Below are 19,284 nucleotides of genomic sequence, written 5' to 3'. Positions count from 1 at the left end.
GAAAGCAAAGCAAAAGCAGCAGAGGTCAGTGTCTCCTCATGGCATTTCCTCACTTTTTTACAGATGAAGTCTTCCGTTGTGGTGGTTTACTCACAAATAGTTCTGGCTCCTTCTCCAGTCCTTGGTATCCTAAAAAATACCCTACAAATGTGGTATGTGCCTGGGACATACAAGTGGATACCAGTGCCCACATCAGACTCACCTTCGAAGTGGTCAAGTGAGTAAATACTTTCTGATCATATAATTGTCACTACTTGGCTGTGTATGTATCAGGCTTACTACCTCTTTGTTGGATACAATAGAACTGTTGCACACATGAGCTCATAACAGCCTAAACTTCATGCACAAGACCTGCACAATATCAAGCCACCCAAAGTCCCAGCATGGATAAGCAAAGGGCTCATGAAGTCCCACTTCTGTCTGAGGAAATATTGGCAGTTGATAGCTACTGAGAGAGAGCCACTCTTCTTCAGGGATGCAGGCACTAAAAGGGCTACCCATGCTGCGTTAGATAGCCCCATACCCATGCATACACAGAAAGCACCAAATGGGTTTAGTGGAGAGAAAATTAAACAAACAAACAGACACAGGTATAGTGGCATATGCCTTTAATCCCAGCACAGCAGAGGCCAAGGCAGGGAGATCTCTATTTGTTCAAGGCTGACCAGGGCTATATTGTAAGACCTGTCTCAATATAAACAAATAGGTAAAAATGAAATTTAAAAAGAGAAGCATATGAATTTGGGGAGGAGTGGAGAGGGAGGTAAGGGAGGAATCTGAAGGAAAGGAATTAGGGAGGTCTGAATGCATGTTGCACATGCATACATAAATATTACATAAAATACTAACGAGCTGCAACTCTCCCAAGTGAGCTGCACATTCAAGTGCCTACTAATGCTGATCGAAAGCTTAAGTTTACTGCCACAGGCTAAGTGACTAATGCTGCAGAACGAGACACAACAAAGAGTGGGTAACTGCCAAATCTGCCACCATTCCTGTGCAAACTGTTGTGGGAGGAAAGGGATCTGTTCCTGGAAAAGGGAATGAAGTGTGGTCGAGACAGATTTTTACTTTTTGCCATAAGCCAACAGTATCATGTAAATTATGTTCTGTGAGCTTATAACTCACATTGAAAAGATATTATTGAATCAAAATGTCAACAATTAAAAGAAAATGAACTTAATGGTATTTTGTAGTTTGTTTTTGTTTTGTTTTGTTTTTGTCCAAAATTGCTTTGTTTGGGTATTTTTGTCTTACCGATATTTTGCTTGTATATTTTGAGTTCCGTTTTTGTGGGTTTGTATGTGTGTATGAGAGAGGGGTGGGGGTGTGAGTCTCCTGTTTGTTTATTTCTCTCTTTTAAAGGGAGAAAAGGGAGAGCATGGAGTTGGGTGGGCGAGCATGGAGGTGGGGAGGAGCTGAGAGAAGGGAAACGTACAGCCAGAGCATATTGTGTGGAAATGTTTAATACAAAATAGAAAAGTACCTTTGCCTAAGCCAGTGGGATCGGCCCTTCTTCTAACCCGTGGGAGGAGTTACAGGTCTGCAGTAGCTTTGCTGACCCTTGCTGTAACCTCCTGGGAAGTCGCTTCTAGACAAAAAGACCCAGGAAAGAAAGGAGCTTGAATGAGGCCGTTTCATTCACAGGATGGAAAATTTCTACGGCTGCCCTTACGACTTCATTGAGATTTTTGATGGCCCACGAAGTGAACCATTTTCACTGGGGAGATTCTGCTCTGAGACAACCCCAGTATTTACCTCTTCCTCAAGCCACATGAGCGTGGTGTTCCACAGTGACGCCATCGTCACCAACATCGGATTCTTTGCATCTTACGAATCTCTGTTGCAAGATGAGAAAGACACAGGTAGGCCCTTTCATTTCAACCACCAGCCCTGGTTGGGGACTCTGAACTCAGAGGGCCACTCAGTCACCGGAAGCTAGGGATTTGAAAGTGGTTCTCAAGTTCCCTGTCAGTTATAGCTCCTGGGATGTAAGTTGAAGAGACTGGCTAAGCAGATGGCTCAGAGCATGTTGCATCTTCTGAGGTTAAAGGTCCATGAACTCTTAAAGGAAAGGGAACTCAGCCAGCATCACGTTAGAGCCTGTCCTATTCACAGCTATGCTCATAATGAGTTCACAAACAGTAGCTCAACCACGTTTACATGCCCAGTATTGCCACTTTACAAAAGGCTTTCAGGAGCCTTTCTTGAGTTTTGTGAAATACAAATTTATGTGTGGAAGGAGTGGTGTTACAAACCTCTCCCTGGATCACCTAGCACATTTCCATCAGGCCCACAATGCTCAGCAGCCTGCCCTAACCTATAAGATGCCCTGTCCCTTGTGAGGACAGAGCCCCCAAAGCTAGCCAAGGCCGAGAACATGGCCTCCTTCCCTTGCAGTGCTCATTGACAAAGGGGAGCCTCAGGGTGGTTGACTGAAGCTCTTCTGCTTTTTCAGATGTGGCGCTCAGACTAGCCAATGGCAGCCACCCATGTGAGGGCCGCGTAGAGCTCTACTACAATGGCAGCTGGGGCACAGTGTGTGACGACAGCTGGGACCTGAGAGATGCCCAGGTGGTGTGCCGGCAGCTGGGCTGTGGTGGGGCTGTGGTAGCCACTGGCAGAGCACATTTTGAGCGAGGCCTAGGCCCCATTGTCCTGGATGATGTGGAATGCATGGGAACGGAAGCCAGACTGTGGCAATGTCTGCACAGTGGCTGGCTCGCCCACAACTGTGGCCACCACGAAGACGCTGGTGTTGTCTGCTCAGGTGGGCTGGGTTCTGAACCAGGTGGGTTAGTGACTTTCTACTGCTGGGATCCTCTTGCCCTACCACACAGAAAACAGGAAGAGAATCTAGGACAGTCCCCAGGCCACTGTTCCCAACACCCCTACCTGCTACTCAAGGTGCAATCTTCATAGCCATTTCCTTTTGTCTGACCATGTGTGTTCCTTTTAGAAGGAAGCTTCAGACTTGATCGGCTTAGAGAACCAGGGCCGCATGCTGCAAACAGACCATACTTGAGCACAAACACAATGTCTTAGTTACTTTTCGATTGCTATGATAAAACACCATCACTGAGACAACTTAGAGAAGAAGATGCTTTATTTGGGGCTCATGGTTCCAGAGGGGTTACAGTTGTGGTGGGAAGCATGACAGCAGGCAGGTAGGCATGATGCTGGTGCAGTAGCTAGAGCTCACACCTTCATCCACACAGAGAAGCAGATCAACCTAACTGGGAATCTCTTAGGCTTTTGAAACCTCAATGCCTGCCTCCAGGGACCTACCTCTTTCTTTTTTATTATTAGCTATATTCTTTATTTACATTTAAAATGATTTCCTATTTCCAGGATCCCCCCTCCCCAAAAGTCCCATAAGCCTTCTTCCCTCCCCCTGCTCCCCAATCAACCCCTTTCCGCTTCCCTATCCTGGTATTCCCCTGTTATTCCTGCTGCACTGAGCCTTTCCAGGACCAGAGGCCTCTCTTCCTTCTTCTGGGGCATCATTTGATATATGAATTGTTTCTTGGGTATTCCAAGCTTCTGAGCTAATATCCACTTATCAGTGAGTACATATCATATGTGTTCTTTTGTGATTGGGTTACCTCACTTAGGATATTTTCCAGTTCCATCCATTTGCCTAAGAATTTCATGAATTCGTTGTTTTTAATTGCTGAATAGTCAAAGGATAAGCAGGCTGAGAAAGAAATTAGGGAAATGACCCCCTTCACAATAGCCACAAACAGTATAAAGTATCTTGGGGTGACTCTTACCAAACATGTGAAAGATCTGTATGACAAGAACTTCAAGACTCTGAAGAAGGAAATGGAAGAAGACCTCAAAAAATGGGAAAACCTCCCATGCTCATGGATCGGTAGAATCAATATAGTTAAAATGGCCATTTTGCCTAAAGCACTATACAGATTCAATGCAATACCCATCAAAATCCCAACTCAATTCTTCACAGAGTTAGAAAGAGCAATTATCAAATTCATCTGGAACAACAAAAAACCCAGGATAGCTAAAACTATTCTCAGCAACAAAAGAAAATCTGGGGGAATCAGTATCCCTGACCTCAAGCAATACTACAGAGCAATAGTGTTAAAAACTGCATGGTATTGGTACAGTGACAGGCAGGAGGATCAATGGAACAGGATTGAAGATCCAGAAATGAACCCACACACCTATGGCCACTTGATCCTCAACAAAGAGGCTGAAAACATCCAATGGAAAAAAGATAGCCTTTTCAACAAATGGTGCTGGTTCAACTGGAGGTCAGCATGCAGAAGAATGCGAATTGATCCATCCTTGTCTCCTTGTACTAAGCTCAAATCCAAATAGATCAAGGACCTCCACATAAAGCCAGACACTCTGAAGCTAATAGAAAAGAAACTGGGGAAGACCCTTGAGGACATCGGTACAGGGAGAAAGTTTCTGAACAGAACACCAATAGCGTATGCTCTAAGAGCAAGAATTGACAAATGGGACCTCATAAGGTTACAGAGTTTCTGTAAGGCAAAGGACACCATCAAGAGGACAGATCGGCAACCAACAAATTGGGAAAAGATCTTCACCAATCCTACATCAGATAGAGGGCCAATATCCAATATATATAAAGAACTCAAGAAGTTAGACTCCAGAAAACCGAACAACCCTATTAAAAAATGGGGTACAGAGTTAAACAAAGAATTCACACCTGAAGAACTTCGGATGGCAGAGAAGCATCTTTAAAAATGCTCAACTTCATTAGTCATTAGGGAAATGCAAATCAAAACAACCCTAAGATTTCATCTTATACCAGTCAGAATGGCTAAGATTAAAAATTCAGGAGACAGCAGGTGTTGGAGAGGGTGTGGAGAAAGAGGAACACTCCTCCACTGCTGGTGGGGTTGCAAATTGGTACAACCACTCTGGAAATCAATCTGGCGGTTCCTCCGAAAACTGGGCACCTCACTTCCAGAAGATCCTGCTATACCACTCCTGGGCATATATCCAGAGGATTCCCCACCATGTAATAAGGATACATGCTCTACTATGTTCATAGCAGCCCTATTTATAATTGCCAGATGCTGGAAAGAACCCAGGTATCCCTCAACAGAAGAGTGGATGCAAAAAATGTGGTATATCTAATTGCTGAGTAGTATTCCATAATGTAAATATACCACATTTTCTGTATCCATTCCTCTGTTGAGGGACATCTGGGTTCTTTCCAGCTTCTGGCTATTATAAATAGGGCTGCTATGAACATAGTGGAGCATGTGTCCTTATTACATGCTGGGGAATCCTCTGGGTATATGCCCAGGAGTGGTATAATGGGGTCCTCAGGTAGTATCATGCCCAATTTTCTGAGGAACCGCCAGACTGATGTCCAGAGTGGTTGTACCAGCTTGCAATCCCACCAGCAGTGGAGGAGTGTCCTCTTTCTCCACATCCTCGCAAAGTCCAGCAGAGGACTAAGCATTCAAATACATGAGCCTATGGGGGTCATTTTCACTCAAATCGCCACACACAATGACAATAAATCATGTAAGAGATATTATTTAAATTGTAATTAAATTGCTGTTCTTCCAGAAGGTCTGGGTTCAGTTCCCAGCAACCACATGACAGCTATACAACAAGCTCACAGCAAGTTTGAGGTTAGCCTAGGCTATGTGGGATCTTGTCTCTAATTGATCAACTTGCTAATTAATTAAAATAAGAATTATAATACCAAACCAACTAGCAAGACAGATGCTTCACATAGATTATTATCACTGTGGTCACAGTTTGTTTTTAAAAAGAAAGAAAATTATATTCTAGTATCCATTATCAAAACAGAATGGACCTAGGAATCCAGAAGCTCAGGTGGTGACTTGGGTTCATTCTTTGATGCACAGATGGAACACATCTGACTTTGGTTTTTTCCCCAAATAATTCAAATAAACAGGCTTACCTGTGACTTTCTACTCTTATGTCTTTCATAGCCTCTCTGTCCCAGCCAGCACCATCATTTCCCATGAGTGATATGATCTCAGGTAATGGCAGTTGTTCTAGATTGGTTGGCTGTAACTTGCATTGGCAAAGTCACACTGAGAAGTAGGTTCAGGTTTAAGGGCCAAATACCCTGCTTTCATCATCTGGTACATTGAGTGAATCCCTGAACTATCTTTGTTTCCTGCTCTGGATGAGTAAGGTGGGTGGTGGTATTTGCATTCTCAGGATATGCTGGGATTGGGTGACTTTGCTTGTGCAAGAGGGAGATGTTGGCACAGTGCTTAGCATATGACAAAACATGCTATGTAGACATCAGCCATTATCTTTCAATCAGTAGGAATATCCTTCTGTACTCTGATTTCTCCCTCGAGGAAGAATGAAGAAGTATTAACTTTTCCATGTGCCCCAGGCTATTTGGGGCCCAGTAGTTGCCACATTTCAAATTCAGTCTGCTGATCTTCGGGGCAGGTCTTAAAGAGCAAAGTCCAACATGCAAAGAATTGAGAGGAAAAAATAACCCTAAGCCTTCTGAAGAAGCACCAGCTTGGGTTGTTCTGGTAGCACCAAAGGATATTTTACTGGCTTAAACTATCTATTTTTTAAACCCCAGGCTCTGATTTTATTGTGTTTATAAAGTAGTTTGTAGTCACTGAGTGACTGAGGGGTGGAAGGCTTATTCTTTACAGAGAAAAGTACCATGAAGGAATGGAATGAGAAGCTGTCTTTAGATGGTCCCAAAGGTGGGGAGACCACCGGAAGTTGGTGAAGAGTTGAAGATGCCTGACACCTAACAAAGACATATAATTTTCTTCTTTTTGCTTTCTGTCCATCTTTAGCATCGCTAGTAAGGCAGCCAGAGGTGCACACATCAACAGGTAACCTTTCCTTCTCTCCTTAGTTGCCTTCTCCTTTGTGTGTCTGAGTCCAGATTCTATAAGTGCTGGATGAGAAACATCCCTGCTGAGTCCCCTGTGTAATCCCACCCTCCTCCACAGCTCAGGCTGATCCTGCTGACAGAGGACTGGGGTTGCCTGGACCATGTAGAAAATCAGGGACTAGAAAATACTGTAATAAGCAAGAATGATTTGTGGGGGAGTAGTGTGAAAGCTGGCTCCTGTTAAGGCTCAGGGTGTCATGCTGTCCTTACCCAGACCTAACTAGGAAGTGATCTTGGCTGCCTTCTGACCTTTTATTCTTTTCTGATACAGCAACTTTTGATTGTGGGCATCAGGATGCAAAGACTGCCTTTCTCATTCCCTGGAACACCTTGGCACATGGGTCACACTTGATCCTAGTATCAACTACTATTATCCCTTGATCAGCACACACACACACACACACACACACATACACACACACCAGTTATCACAGCTCCTCATGAAAAGAAAAAGATAAAAATAAAAATATGACATATTTTGTGAGTACCAGAAACCAAGATTTGCAACTTGGGCTGGCCAAGGGACAATCATTTTTTTTTCCAAACACAATCTTGAAAACTCATTGAGTGGTGCCAAGGACAAGAATTTAAATGATTTGAAATGAAATGAAGGGGAAGTGGGTTTGCCATCCCTTACTATCAATTCATGACTCCCAGGAAATAGCTGCTTTTTCTGGCAGTCTTTGAGGATGGACCCTCAATTGTTCCTGAATTACTCACAGGTCTGGACCTGCGACTGATGAATGGGACGAGCAGGTGTGAAGGCCGAGTTGAGGTGTACTATGCCAACACCTGGGGAACTGTGTGTGACGACAACTGGTCCATAGAGGATGCCCATGTGGTCTGCAGACAGCTTGGCTGTGGTCCAGCTTTATCTGCCCTGCCAGGCAGCAGTTTTGGCCCTGGATCAGGCAGCATCGCCCTTGATGATGTCAACTGCACAGGAAAAGAATCTTCCCTGGCACAGTGCCCTCACAGAGACTGGCTCACCCACAACTGTGGGCACCAGGAAGATGCTGGTGTCATCTGTTCAGGTAAGAGAAGGTCCATCCTAGACCAGGCACAGAACTTCCCAAGCCAAGACTGAATGCTGGCACGCCTCAACCTGCCCCATAGTCAGGACAGTGGGTTTCTTTTCCAACACTGAAAATTATGCTTGCAACACTTAGGGTATCTGTTTTCAAGCTGAAGGTCCTAAGAGATTAATCAGCAGAAGAAAGAAAGAAAGAAAGAAAGAAAGAAAGAAAGAAAGAAAGAAAGAAAGAAAGAAAGAAAGAAAGAAAGAAAGAAAGAAGGAGAAGGAGGGAGGAAGGAAGGAAGGAAGGAAGGAAGAAAGAAAGAAAGAAAGAAAGAAAGAAAGAAAGAAAGAAAGAAAGAAAGAAAGAAAGAAAGAAAGAAAGAACGAAAGAAAGAAAGAAAGAAAGAAAGAAAGAAGGAAGGAACGAAGGAAGGAAGGAAGGAAGGAAGGAAAAACACAGGAAAGAAGGAAGGAAGGAAAGAGAAAGAAAGAAAGAAAGAAAGAAAGAAAGAAAGAAAGAAAGAAAGAAAGAAAGAAAGAAAGAAAGAAATAGTACTAGCCTCATAGGGTTGGTAGGAGTTAACAAGACAACCTGCATACAATGTTTAGTTGAGCATTTAACCCTGGTCCTGAAAATGATTGTTCCAGCATTGTAGGGGAGCACCAGGACAGAGAAGTAGGAGTGGAGTGATAGGAGAATGGGCGGAGAGAAGAGGGCTTAGGGAACTTATGGGGAGGGGGGGAACCGGGAAAGGGAAAACCATTTTGAATGTAAACAAAGAATATTGAAAATAAAAATTATAAAATAAAAAAAGAAACCATAAATTATACAAAATAGCTAGTTGTTGTCACTGTCATTTTTATTATTAAGATTAATTCAGTCAGAATAGTGTGCTCAGGTTTGTAGGCAGGTGAAAGCACACAGCAGAGGAAACAGTATTGGATGCTTAAGAAGAATTGCTCACACCCAACTTCTTTCTGTTATAATTAAACAAAGACTATGTCTGTTCAGTCACTTCACTATCATGTTTCTAATGTTTGCCATCTTATGTTTCCGTTCTCTGCAGATTCTGCAGCTAATGGACATCCAGGTATCTACAAATTCATGAATACCTTGTTTCCTGCTTGGAGACCAGAGTCTACCAAAAGGGTTACTACCACACTGGGTCTCTCTTCTGAGTTTTAAATTATTTTTTGACAATTCACTGCTCTCTAGACTGTTCTAGATTAGGACCCAGGGCTATTTCCCAGTCCCCTGGTGCCTGCCATGCACCCAGAGGAAAGGTGTCCTGAAATTAACATATTGGTGTGCCGTCCCTTTTTGCACATGAACACCACATTTTGGCAGGAAAGCATGATGCTAGCTTTTGACCCAGGATGCTCACAGAGCAGAGGCCTTGGCAGGCCACAGAGTGCAGATGGTCCTAGAGGCAGAAGAACCTGGGGGTAGGGGCTCCTTCTCTACTGCAGAGTGGACGGGACCTGGGATGGAGCTGATCTGACAGTGAGGCCCCTGCCTGAAGCCAGAACTTCATGATCCCAACATGAATTGAATGTCTTACTCTTATTTAGAATAATGAGCACATACATACACAAGCCATTATCACAATTTAAATGGAAATTATTTGATTGGCTACTCTGTGGGATTGTTTAAAGGCAAACTCACTTATATGATTTAGGTGATGCTTAAGAGTATGAGGTGGCATTTTGTTTGCTTAGGATGTATCTGTGGTGACTCCCCCACCCCCTGTTCTTCCCTGTGCAGTGACTTCAGCTCCTGAGGAACATCCACATGATTTGCATCCAGGTACTTTGCTACTCTTACAGCCTGTGACTCTCTGTGCTGAAATTGATTGGGACTAACGGAAATGATACAAACAAGTCTGTGGAGGAAGCTCAGTAGGTACTGGCCACCCGAGCACTAGTATCCGGTTCAGTCTCCAGAACCCAGGCACAGTGGTACATGCTTGTAATACCAGTTTGGGACAAATGGAGACAGACAGATCCCTGGGAGTTTCTGGCCAGCCAGTCAAGCCAAATCAGCCAGTCTAGATTGGCTGTCTAGAGAGAGCGCGCCTGGAAACCCCAGCCGCTTGGGAGACTGAGACAGAAGGTTTGCATGTTCCAAGTGTACCTGGGAATGAGGTCTAGGCCAGCCTAGGAATGTTAGTGAGACCCTTAATCTCAAAAACAAAATGGTTAAAAAAAAAAAAGAGCCAGGAAAACAGGTCCATGGGAGAATGATATTTTTAGGCACATCTTCCTCAGTGCTAGATTGTGATCTCCATTCCCATAACCAAACTGCCCAGGACAGCAACCCAGCACAGGTAGAAACATGTTCAGTCTCCAGCACAGAAAGTGGCCCTGTGTTCCTTTGGGTGCATAGGTACCCCACATCATGCACAGCCTTCACAGGCAGGTGCATGGTACCCCAGCAGCAGGCAACACACCAGGCTAGGATTCTCCAGCTTGATGAGCTGGCGCCCTTGAGCACTGAAGGACCCTCAGCTGACTTGCTCCTTGACTCCTGCAGATCTGCAGCTGGTGAGACTGGCTGGCGGGGGAAGCCAGTGTGAGGGCCGTGTAGAAGTCTACTTCAATGGGACCTGGGGGACCGTGTGTGATGATCTTTGGGGCATTCAGGCAGCCCAAGTGGTATGTCAACAGCTGGGCTGCGGGATAGCCCTGGCAGCCCCCAGGAGCAGTCTGTTTGGCGATGGCTCCGGTCCCATCTTCCTAGACGATGTGAGATGCTTAGGCACAGAGACCAACCTGGGGCACTGCCACCACCTCGGCCTTTCTGTGCACAACTGTGGGCACCATGAGGATGCGGGCGCCATCTGCTCAGGTACTTGATCTCTGCTGGAACTTTATTTTACTCCCAAGCAAAAAGGCAAGTAGAACAGCACAGAAGGGCATAGGACCCCTACTGAGGTGAACCTGTCCTGGCTTTTGCATTGAGAATGTCATACTCCTCCAGCACACTTGGACTCCAACAGCCAACAACATTGGTCACCCTAGAGTCAGGAAGTGAGCGTCCATTTTCCATTGTCCATTGTCCATTGTGAGAACCTGTTCCCCAGACCTTTCACATGGAAGTCCCTATAAGCAATACTATACCTGCTGTAGGGCCTTTACACTCCTGGGAAGGGTCCTTCTGTGTGCATCAAACTTGTAAAGTCTTCACAGTGAGATTTCAGACAGCTTGACCATGGAAATACTCTCCTCATGCACTTCCCATGATGGGACTCTCTTGCTACAAGGAACAAGTTTAGGTAACCACTCAAATAAACTTAGCCAAAGAATCCTGTGGAAGAGAGGGAGGAACGATTATAGGAACCAGAAGAGTCAAGGACACCAAAAGAAAACGCCCAGAATTAATTAGCCTGGCCTCACAGGGGCTCACAGAGACTGAACCGCCAATCATGGATCCTGCATGGGTCTCTCTGCATATATGTTATGGTTGTATAGTTTGGTCTTCTTGTGGGACTCCTAGCAGTGTGAGTGATGGCTGTCTCTGATGCTTTTGCCTGGTTTTGGCACCCTTTCCTCCCACTGGGTTGCCTGGTCCAGCCTTGATATAAGGGGAGGTGCCTAGCCTTATTGCAACTTGATATGCCATGGTTTGTTGATATCCCCCGTAGACCTTCCCTTTTCTGAAGGGAAAACCTAGGTTGTGGAAGAAAGGAGGGATAGGGAAAAGGGGACTGGGAGGAAAGGAAGCAGGCAAAATTGTGGGTGGGATGAAATATATGAGAGAATAGATTTAAAAAAACTTAGAAAATCTTGACCACTAAAACCTGATTTTGTTATTAATTAATTGTTCCACCGCTGGGCCTCACTACCTGGTACACCTCATTGTTCACCTCCTAGAGGGCCAGGCAGAGGTGAGGCTTGGAGTTGATGTGAGGACCAAGGTGGAGAGAGGCTGTGTCTCCTCCGCTCTATCAGTTTTCTGGTTATCTTGTTCTGTTTGTATCTTAAGAGTTAGTTTCATGGTGCCGGGAAATAAAAACTAAGTTAAAATGTCCGTGTCCGTTTCCTATTTTGTGGCCACAGATCCCCTAAGTGCCACCTGCCTATAAGGCTGAGGGATGTTTCCAGTGAGTATTAATAAGTCAAACGAGGAAAGGTTGGTGGCTCTGAGGCATTGTGAGCATGAGCATCACATGGGCATGACGAGGATTCATGGCCACTTAGCTTGTGGTATTTTATCAGATGAACCGCACTGATGTCACTGTTTCTGGTTTTCTCTTCCAGCTGTTGGTGTTGCCTCGGCTTCCACAGGAGTGTCTCCCACAGCTGGTAATATGCTCAGTGCTTTTCCCTCCCGATTATCAGACCTTTCTAGGGACCTCCCCAAGTTTATAGCTTGTACTATCACTGGCTACCTAGAGCTCATCCTCTCTGGGAAGCAAAGGAGAAAGTGAGCCAGAGGGGAGGCTCTTCATGTGGACTGAGGGAGGCTCTTCATGTGGACTGTTACTGCTTGTTATCAGCAGCCTCTTAAATAATTTTAACTTTGAACTTGCACCAAGAAACAAGCTTCTGCAAGAAAGAGACAAAGCTCGAGTTTGGAATATTTAACAGGAATCCTGATAGGATTTTGTGGCTTGGATCCAAGGATGTGATAATCATTGTAATAACTGTAATGTATTTTTAGTCTAGAGATAAGAAATCAGAATTAGCAAGGTCACTGCCCTTAGGACCATTAAAATGGTGTAGTCCTGTGGTGCATAGAGGCAGGAAGCCAGGGTTCCTACAGTTCTGAGATTTAGAGGGATGATAATTTTTCTTTTTCTTTTCTTCCCTTAGTTAATTTGTATATTTTCCCTTTACATCCTGATTGAGGCCCCCTCCCTTCTCTCCTTCCAGTTTCACCTCACATTTCCTCCTTTTTCCACTCCTCTTCTCTACTGAGAAGGAAGTCCCCACCCCACACACACGACTCGTACCAACCCACCGTCACACATCAAGTCCAGCAGGACAAAGCACATCCTCTCCCACTGAGGCCAGACAAGGCAGCCCAGCTAGGAGAAAGGGATCCAAAGTGCGGTAACAGAGTCAGAGTCAGCCCCAACTCCAATTGTTAGGGGACCCACATGGAGACCGTGCTACATATGTGTATAAGGCTCATGGCCAGCCCATGCATGCTCTTTGGTTGGTGGTTTAGTCTCTGTGAGCCCCCATAGGCTCAGATTAGTTGACTCTGTAGGTCTTCTTGTGGTGTCCTTGACCCCTCTGGTTCTAGAGAGATAGTATTAATAAAATACTAAAATACTAAAATAAAATACTAAAGAAAAAGCCCACTGTGATGCCCATGACACTCCAGGACTAACCTCTGTGTCTTCCCCAGACCAGCTCACGATCAGGTTGGTGGATGGAAAGAACCAGTGTGAAGGGCGAGTGGAAGTCCACCACAATGGCACATGGGGCACTGTTTGTGATGACCTCTGGGACATCGAGGATGCCCATGTGGTGTGCCGGCAGCTGAACTGTGGGAAAGGTGTCAGTGCTCTTGGGAGTGGCCACTTTGGAGAGGGCGTAGGGAGCATCTTCCTGGATGACGTGAAGTGCCAGGGCAGTGAGATGTCCCTAGACCAGTGCCTCCACCCAGGCTTGTCTGTCCACAACTGTGGCCACCATGAAGATGCCAGTGTCATCTGCTCAGGTACTAGCTGCTGGCTTTGTCAGTGAACCTGGATGAGGGTATTGGTGACTAACCTGCGGACATTTGGATGCTGTTGAGGCCTGCTCATGGTCTCAGCATTCCGAAGCTTGCTGGGGCAGCTGTGCATACTGTGTAGTGTAACTACCCCACTCCCTACCCTGCCTTTGCTTCCACCCATCACTCCTCAATGTGTCATGCTTTACATGACAGCAATGAGTCCCCCCTGGAGCCCGCACACTCGACTGCCCTTAAGGACTCTCCAGGGCCTCCGTCCACTAGCCACTACAGGAATGGCATTTTCCTTATGTCTGCTTTGAGTTCTGAGGCTGACTTTCAGAACTGGTCTTGAGTATTCAGTGAACACACTCCAGTGTCTCTTTCTTAATTTAAACTGTCTCCTTTTAGCCTCTCATTTGGGATGGTTTCCTGTTGTTTTGTTAGTGTGTTTGTTTGTTTGTTTGATTCAGCAAAGTTTATGGATTCTTTCCTTTTGTTCTTCCCTAACATAAATCAGAGGAAAATCAGATGGAATGAAAATAACCTTGACCAAGAATCTCTTAAATAGGGCAGAGACTACAATAAGAGAATTTAAGTAATTCATCTGTTTATTTAATATCTATTTAATTTTAGATCTTATTTACCCTTTGACAATTTCAGCCAATGTACCTTGAATGTATCCATCCCCAATTCCCCTCTCCTCCTTTCCATGATTACCTGATTCCACCCAACACGTACCCTCCCTCCTTTCAAGGCTTTTCTTTTTTGCTTTCTTTTTTTCTGTAATCCGCCAAGTCCAGTTAATGCTGCCTGTTGGTGTGCTGGTGATCGTGTTGGCTCTATCTTGAACATATAATCGCAACTGCAGCAAGTCAAGAGGGTCACAGCCATAGCATGCCCAGAAGTCATGGCACCCCCTTCACCCCCAGAAGACACTGCACCCCCTGCACCCCCAGTTCTTACATCCTTTCTGCCCCTCTTCTCTGCATTCCCTGGGCTCCGATTTAGAGCTGAGCACTCAATAATCGCTTATTCTCAGGACACTGACCGTGTTGACTGCTTGTTTAAATTGTATTTCACATGCACTCTCTGCGAGGCAGGCAGAGTTCTCTAGGCACTGAGCACGCCATCACTCACCAAGGGCACATTAGTTCCTGGGTCTCAGAAGTTGGGCTGCAATCTCGCTTGCAATTCCACCGTGATAGAACATGAACAGATTTGAATGAAGATTGACTCTGGGGTGATAATAGGCTTCATTGTCATAAGGGTTTGTTTTCTTCATATTCAGACAACTCAGCAGTGTGTTGCCATCTTTGTTTGGCATAACTGAGGAGTCAATGCTATTTATCAAAGGTTTGCATTAAGAAGGTGCCCAGTAATTTGACACTTTTGCAAAACATACTCCTCTTTGCACCAGAGAGGTGGTCTTTCTGACCCCGCCCAGACAAACTGTCCCCTAGACAATGAATGTTTTTCACTTCTTAGCCAAAACAAATGAGAAAACAAAACAAAACAATAACGACACAAACTCTGCTCTTTGATTTATTTTCATGTTCCAAAAACTGCTTGAGTGGGATGTTAATATAGCTCATGTCTTGCCTTTCTAAACAGAAACAATCTCCTAAGTTTCTCTTTGCTTTGCCTTTTCAGAGTCAGCTGCAGAAAGGCCCGCTTCACCCAGTAATGTTCCTTTCTCTCAACCAGGTATGTGAAGATTGCCTTACCTGTGGTTAAGGTTTGTGTGTCCTGTGAAATGACAGGCTGTGACTGGGATGTAGCTCACCTTGGCAGAGTGCTTGTGTAAAATGTCTAAAGTCGTGCGTTTGATCCCAGCGTAGTACAGGGCTTGTAATCACACACCCAGGAAGCAGGGGTGGAAGGATCAAAAGTTCATTGGCTACGAGTGACTTTGAGGGTAATTTGGACTACTGAGACTCTGTCTGAAAAGATTATATTAGAAAGGGGAAACCATACCTTAAATTTGTATCAAAGTAACGTGTTTCTTCATTCATTAACTGAAAGAGTTAGCTGGACTAGAATGCAATACAGCATGACTACATAGAGTATGCCTCACGTGTGTGTGTGTGTGTGTGTGTGTGTGTGTGTGTGTGTGTGTGTGTGCTCGTGGAGTCCAGCAGTTGGCATCAGGTGTCTTCCTCAATCACCCTCTGCTTTATTTTGGGGGACAGGGTCTCTTACTGAACCAAGCTGGCTAGCCTGTGAGCTCCAAGGCTCTGCCTGCCTCAGCCGTGCCAGGGCTGGCTCTTAGATGCTGGGATCCAAACCCAGGTCCTCATGCATATGTGCAAACACTTTACCAACTGAGCCAGCTCTGTGGCTCCTGTTCCCTTCCTTTCCGACACACCATCTGGTGTCTGTGATAAAGCTACCCTGGTGTAGCTTCCCTCCAGTTCTCATTGAGGTTGATACCTCGACTCTTCGACCTGTTTTCATTTTTAAGTGATCTTCATAAGACACCAGACATCTCAGACAAAACTCTAGTTTACAATTTCATAACGTAATGCAGAAATACCACACTTCCAGTGTGTTTACAAGACCAGACACCAATTCAGTTATATGGAAATAAGAAGGAAGAAATGGCACGGCGGGATGTGCTGGGGAAATACCAGAACCCTCTTTTGAATACAGTCTATCAATATATAAGTTTTCTGAAAAGTCCTATAGTAACAGAGCTTTTGAATTTTTTGACTGAACACAATTTTGCTCAGAACTTTCTCATAGAATGGAAAGCTCTTGAGTAGCCATAGCATAGCCATGCTGTACCCTGGGACCCTGGGCTGGAGAACCCGGCTATGTTCTGGCTCAGCGTTAGCCACTGGGTATTGATCCACAGGATCCTTTACTCCTCAGAGGACAGGAGGATAAAGACCTCAGAGCTATGTCCTGTGGACTGAGTGGTCTAAGTTGCCCAGGGCCCAGTGATAGGAACTCTTCATGGACATGCCCACTGCTGTTTGCTGGGTCTGTCTGCTCTCGACTGTAAGCCCACCTCACTTTAGACCCTCTTGTAAATCTCCTCCTACATGACAAGCTGGGGCTCGTTCTAGAGCTTGTGTTGATGAGCATACACTTAAATAGGTTGGAGACATATAGGGAACCACCCAAGTTCCCTCTGAACCATAAACAGTTAGAAAAAATGGTATGCCATCCATAGTTCCAAAATTGCAAAGCCATCTTCCAGGCTTAATAAAAAGTAACCTTGAAAGCAAATCAAACAATGAAAACAATTCCTTCTTTCTGTGTTAAACCTAAGGGATGTGCCCAGGTGTCCCAAGCTAGGACAAATTAAGTACGACGCCATTGCAGCTAAGCATTTAACAAGGGCTAAAAGAAACTTTAGAGACTGCAGAGACCAGAAATCCCAAATGGGGAACCCATGAGCCCACTGACCCACTTAAGAATTGAAATTCAGATCACCGAGGTTTGCCTACAAGTGCCAAAATTATCTTTTGCTCCCCTGTTTTCTCCTTTTCAAATTTGTGGCTAATTCTCATATATCTTAATTTTAGGTGATACTGTGTTAGCATAAAAACACATGCGTGCATTGCACACAAGCTCATCCCCTCTCATACTACCTCACTCCACCCTTTTGCTGACTCCCACCAGTTCCTTGGATTCTTTGGACAGCTTGGCTTTTCCTTGCATATCATATAAACACACATGATCTTATGCATCTATATGAAAAACCATGAGCCACAAATGAAAGAAAACAGGATGTCATCTGTCATCCTGAGACTGGCATCTCTCCAGTAGCATCTATTTCCTGCAGATGACATGACTTCTCTTTTTGTTAGCCCCAGGTTTTAAAAGCAGAGGGTCTTATATAAGAATCCACACATCCAGCTATTTTCTCCCCTGTGCCAGGGGTCAAACACAAGTCCTCATACAAGTTATTTACTCCCAAGCTATACTCCTGGTTCAAAATCTCTAGCTTGGGCAAAAAAGAATACCCTTAATATGCCTAATGGTTATGTGAATTTCATTGGGACAGCACTTGACTGAGGCTGAACAGAGAGGCCTGCCCTGCATATAAGCACAGGCTTTCCCATTTCATTCTGACCCTACCATGTGTGTTTAGATCTATAAGCATCTCCATTTCAGTGTCTCTCAAGAGTTTATTGAGCATACAACTCACTTGGGATTCAGTTTAAATGCAGATTTTCATACAAAAGTCTGCATTTCTTTTTTTCTTTTTGTTTCATTCTTATTGTGTGAATGTTCTGCTTGCATGCGTGTATGTGCACCATGAGTGTGCCTGCTGCTGGCAGAAGTCAGAAGAGAGCTTCAGATTTCCCAGAAATGGAGTTATGGATGTTTGTGAACCATCATGGAGGGCTGGGAACCAAACATAGGTCAACTTTAAGATCAGTAAGTGCTCTTGAGCTCCAGGAGTCTGGATTTCTAAAAGCAAGTCACAGACACTGCAGATCCACTGGGTAGACCTTCCCATGCAGTTGCTGAAGTGCAGAGATTCAGGACTTGCCCAGTGTCACACACAATGTCGTACAGACACTGGGAGCCAGGTCTCTTGGCTCCAGCCCCATGTCCTACCTTGCTACCCTAACTCCCTTTAACTTTATGAGATAAAGAATGAGGAAATCCAATGGGAATGAAGCAGATCCAAATGTATTAGGACACAGTCATGTGTAAGGTCATTTACTTTTGCAAATAAACTTGATCGACAAGGTTGACATTTAATTACAATTTCTTTACCCTGCTGGTTCAACAGTTCCTACCTCAAATCCAGCCATGGTTTCGGTCCTTGCAATTGGTAAGTTTTCTGCTCATTTTTATACTCACTTCCTATCAGGGATAAAAATGATGTTGAAATTCTGCCAAGAGAGCACAGCTTTACTGCTGGTTCTCTGAGAGTCACTTAGTGGAAATAGACATGATCTCAGAAGTGTACCAAGACAGCCTCTGTGCAGCCGAGCCAAGACCCCAGGTTCAAGTTCAAGCCCAGTGCTTGCATTCATGTTGGGGCATTCCACAAAGCCTCTCTCACAGCCTGCCACTGTGTTGTTGCTTCTTGTATGCTCTTAGCACTTGGAAATCTGGCCTTCCTACTGACTGCACATTAGGAAAAACATAGGTGAATGGTGGGGTATACGGACAGGTAGGGCTAGCCCCATCTTGGCAATGGTAGGGATGCTAATAGATGCTACAACAGTGATATGAAACAAACATTCCCACTTACGGTGCTGTCCTTTGGGATACCTCACTATATCTTGTACTGTATCACAATGCAAAGAGAGTGATATTCTTCCTAATGTGTCTGGATCATGCAAGTAGTAGGGTTTCATCTCAGGAAAGATTTGGTTTATAGCATCATAGTGTGTGTTTTGAATTTGGATGTTTTAACTTCTTCAGAAAGACATGGGGAAACTCGTATAGTTTCCCCAACAACAAAGGCAGGCGACAATAATGGTGAGGTTGAGTGTAACCAGAAAAAGAGCGAAAACTTGCCATCAGTTTACTGGTGTCCCTTTGTGTTTCCTATCAGGCTTCAGCCCCACTCCAGCAGAAGTAACTCCTTTACCCAATAAGGGCCTCTGCCCACCACACTGCACAGGTAGGAAGGACAGAAAGATGGTTGCCATGATACTGGGGCTAAAATGAGGACAGGCTTGAGGGAGAGGTTATCATTGTCATTGAACAGAGTGGCAC

The 19,284-nt window shown here is 44.8% G+C and overlaps 1 protein-coding gene across 1 annotated transcript in view; it reads left to right on the top strand.

Moving 5' to 3' along the window:
- The window catches only part of LOC127695112 (deleted in malignant brain tumors 1 protein-like), a 122,935-nt gene that overhangs the window by 75,662 nt on the left and 27,989 nt on the right, over positions 1–19,284 (top strand). Inside the window, exons 29-42 of the mRNA XM_052197021.1 lie at positions 64–217; positions 1,648–1,865; positions 2,459–2,770; positions 5,964–6,014; positions 6,810–6,848; positions 7,633–7,944; positions 8,996–9,019; positions 9,694–9,735; positions 10,462–10,776; positions 12,189–12,233; positions 13,285–13,599; positions 15,247–15,300; positions 18,347–18,388; positions 19,121–19,189. Coding sequence (XP_052052981.1) covers positions 64–217; positions 1,648–1,865; positions 2,459–2,770; positions 5,964–6,014; positions 6,810–6,848; positions 7,633–7,944; positions 8,996–9,019; positions 9,694–9,735; positions 10,462–10,776; positions 12,189–12,233; positions 13,285–13,599; positions 15,247–15,300; positions 18,347–18,388; positions 19,121–19,189 — 1,992 coding nt within the window. The remainder of the gene's footprint in view (positions 1–63; positions 218–1,647; positions 1,866–2,458; positions 2,771–5,963; positions 6,015–6,809; positions 6,849–7,632; positions 7,945–8,995; positions 9,020–9,693; positions 9,736–10,461; positions 10,777–12,188; positions 12,234–13,284; positions 13,600–15,246; positions 15,301–18,346; positions 18,389–19,120; positions 19,190–19,284) is intronic.

The sequence above is a fragment of the Apodemus sylvaticus genome, chromosome 1, assembly GCF_947179515.1.
Source record: "Apodemus sylvaticus chromosome 1, mApoSyl1.1, whole genome shotgun sequence".
NCBI classification, from domain to species: Eukaryota; Metazoa; Chordata; class Mammalia; order Rodentia; family Muridae; genus Apodemus; species Apodemus sylvaticus.
This window is presented reverse-complemented; position numbering and strand designations above follow the sequence as displayed.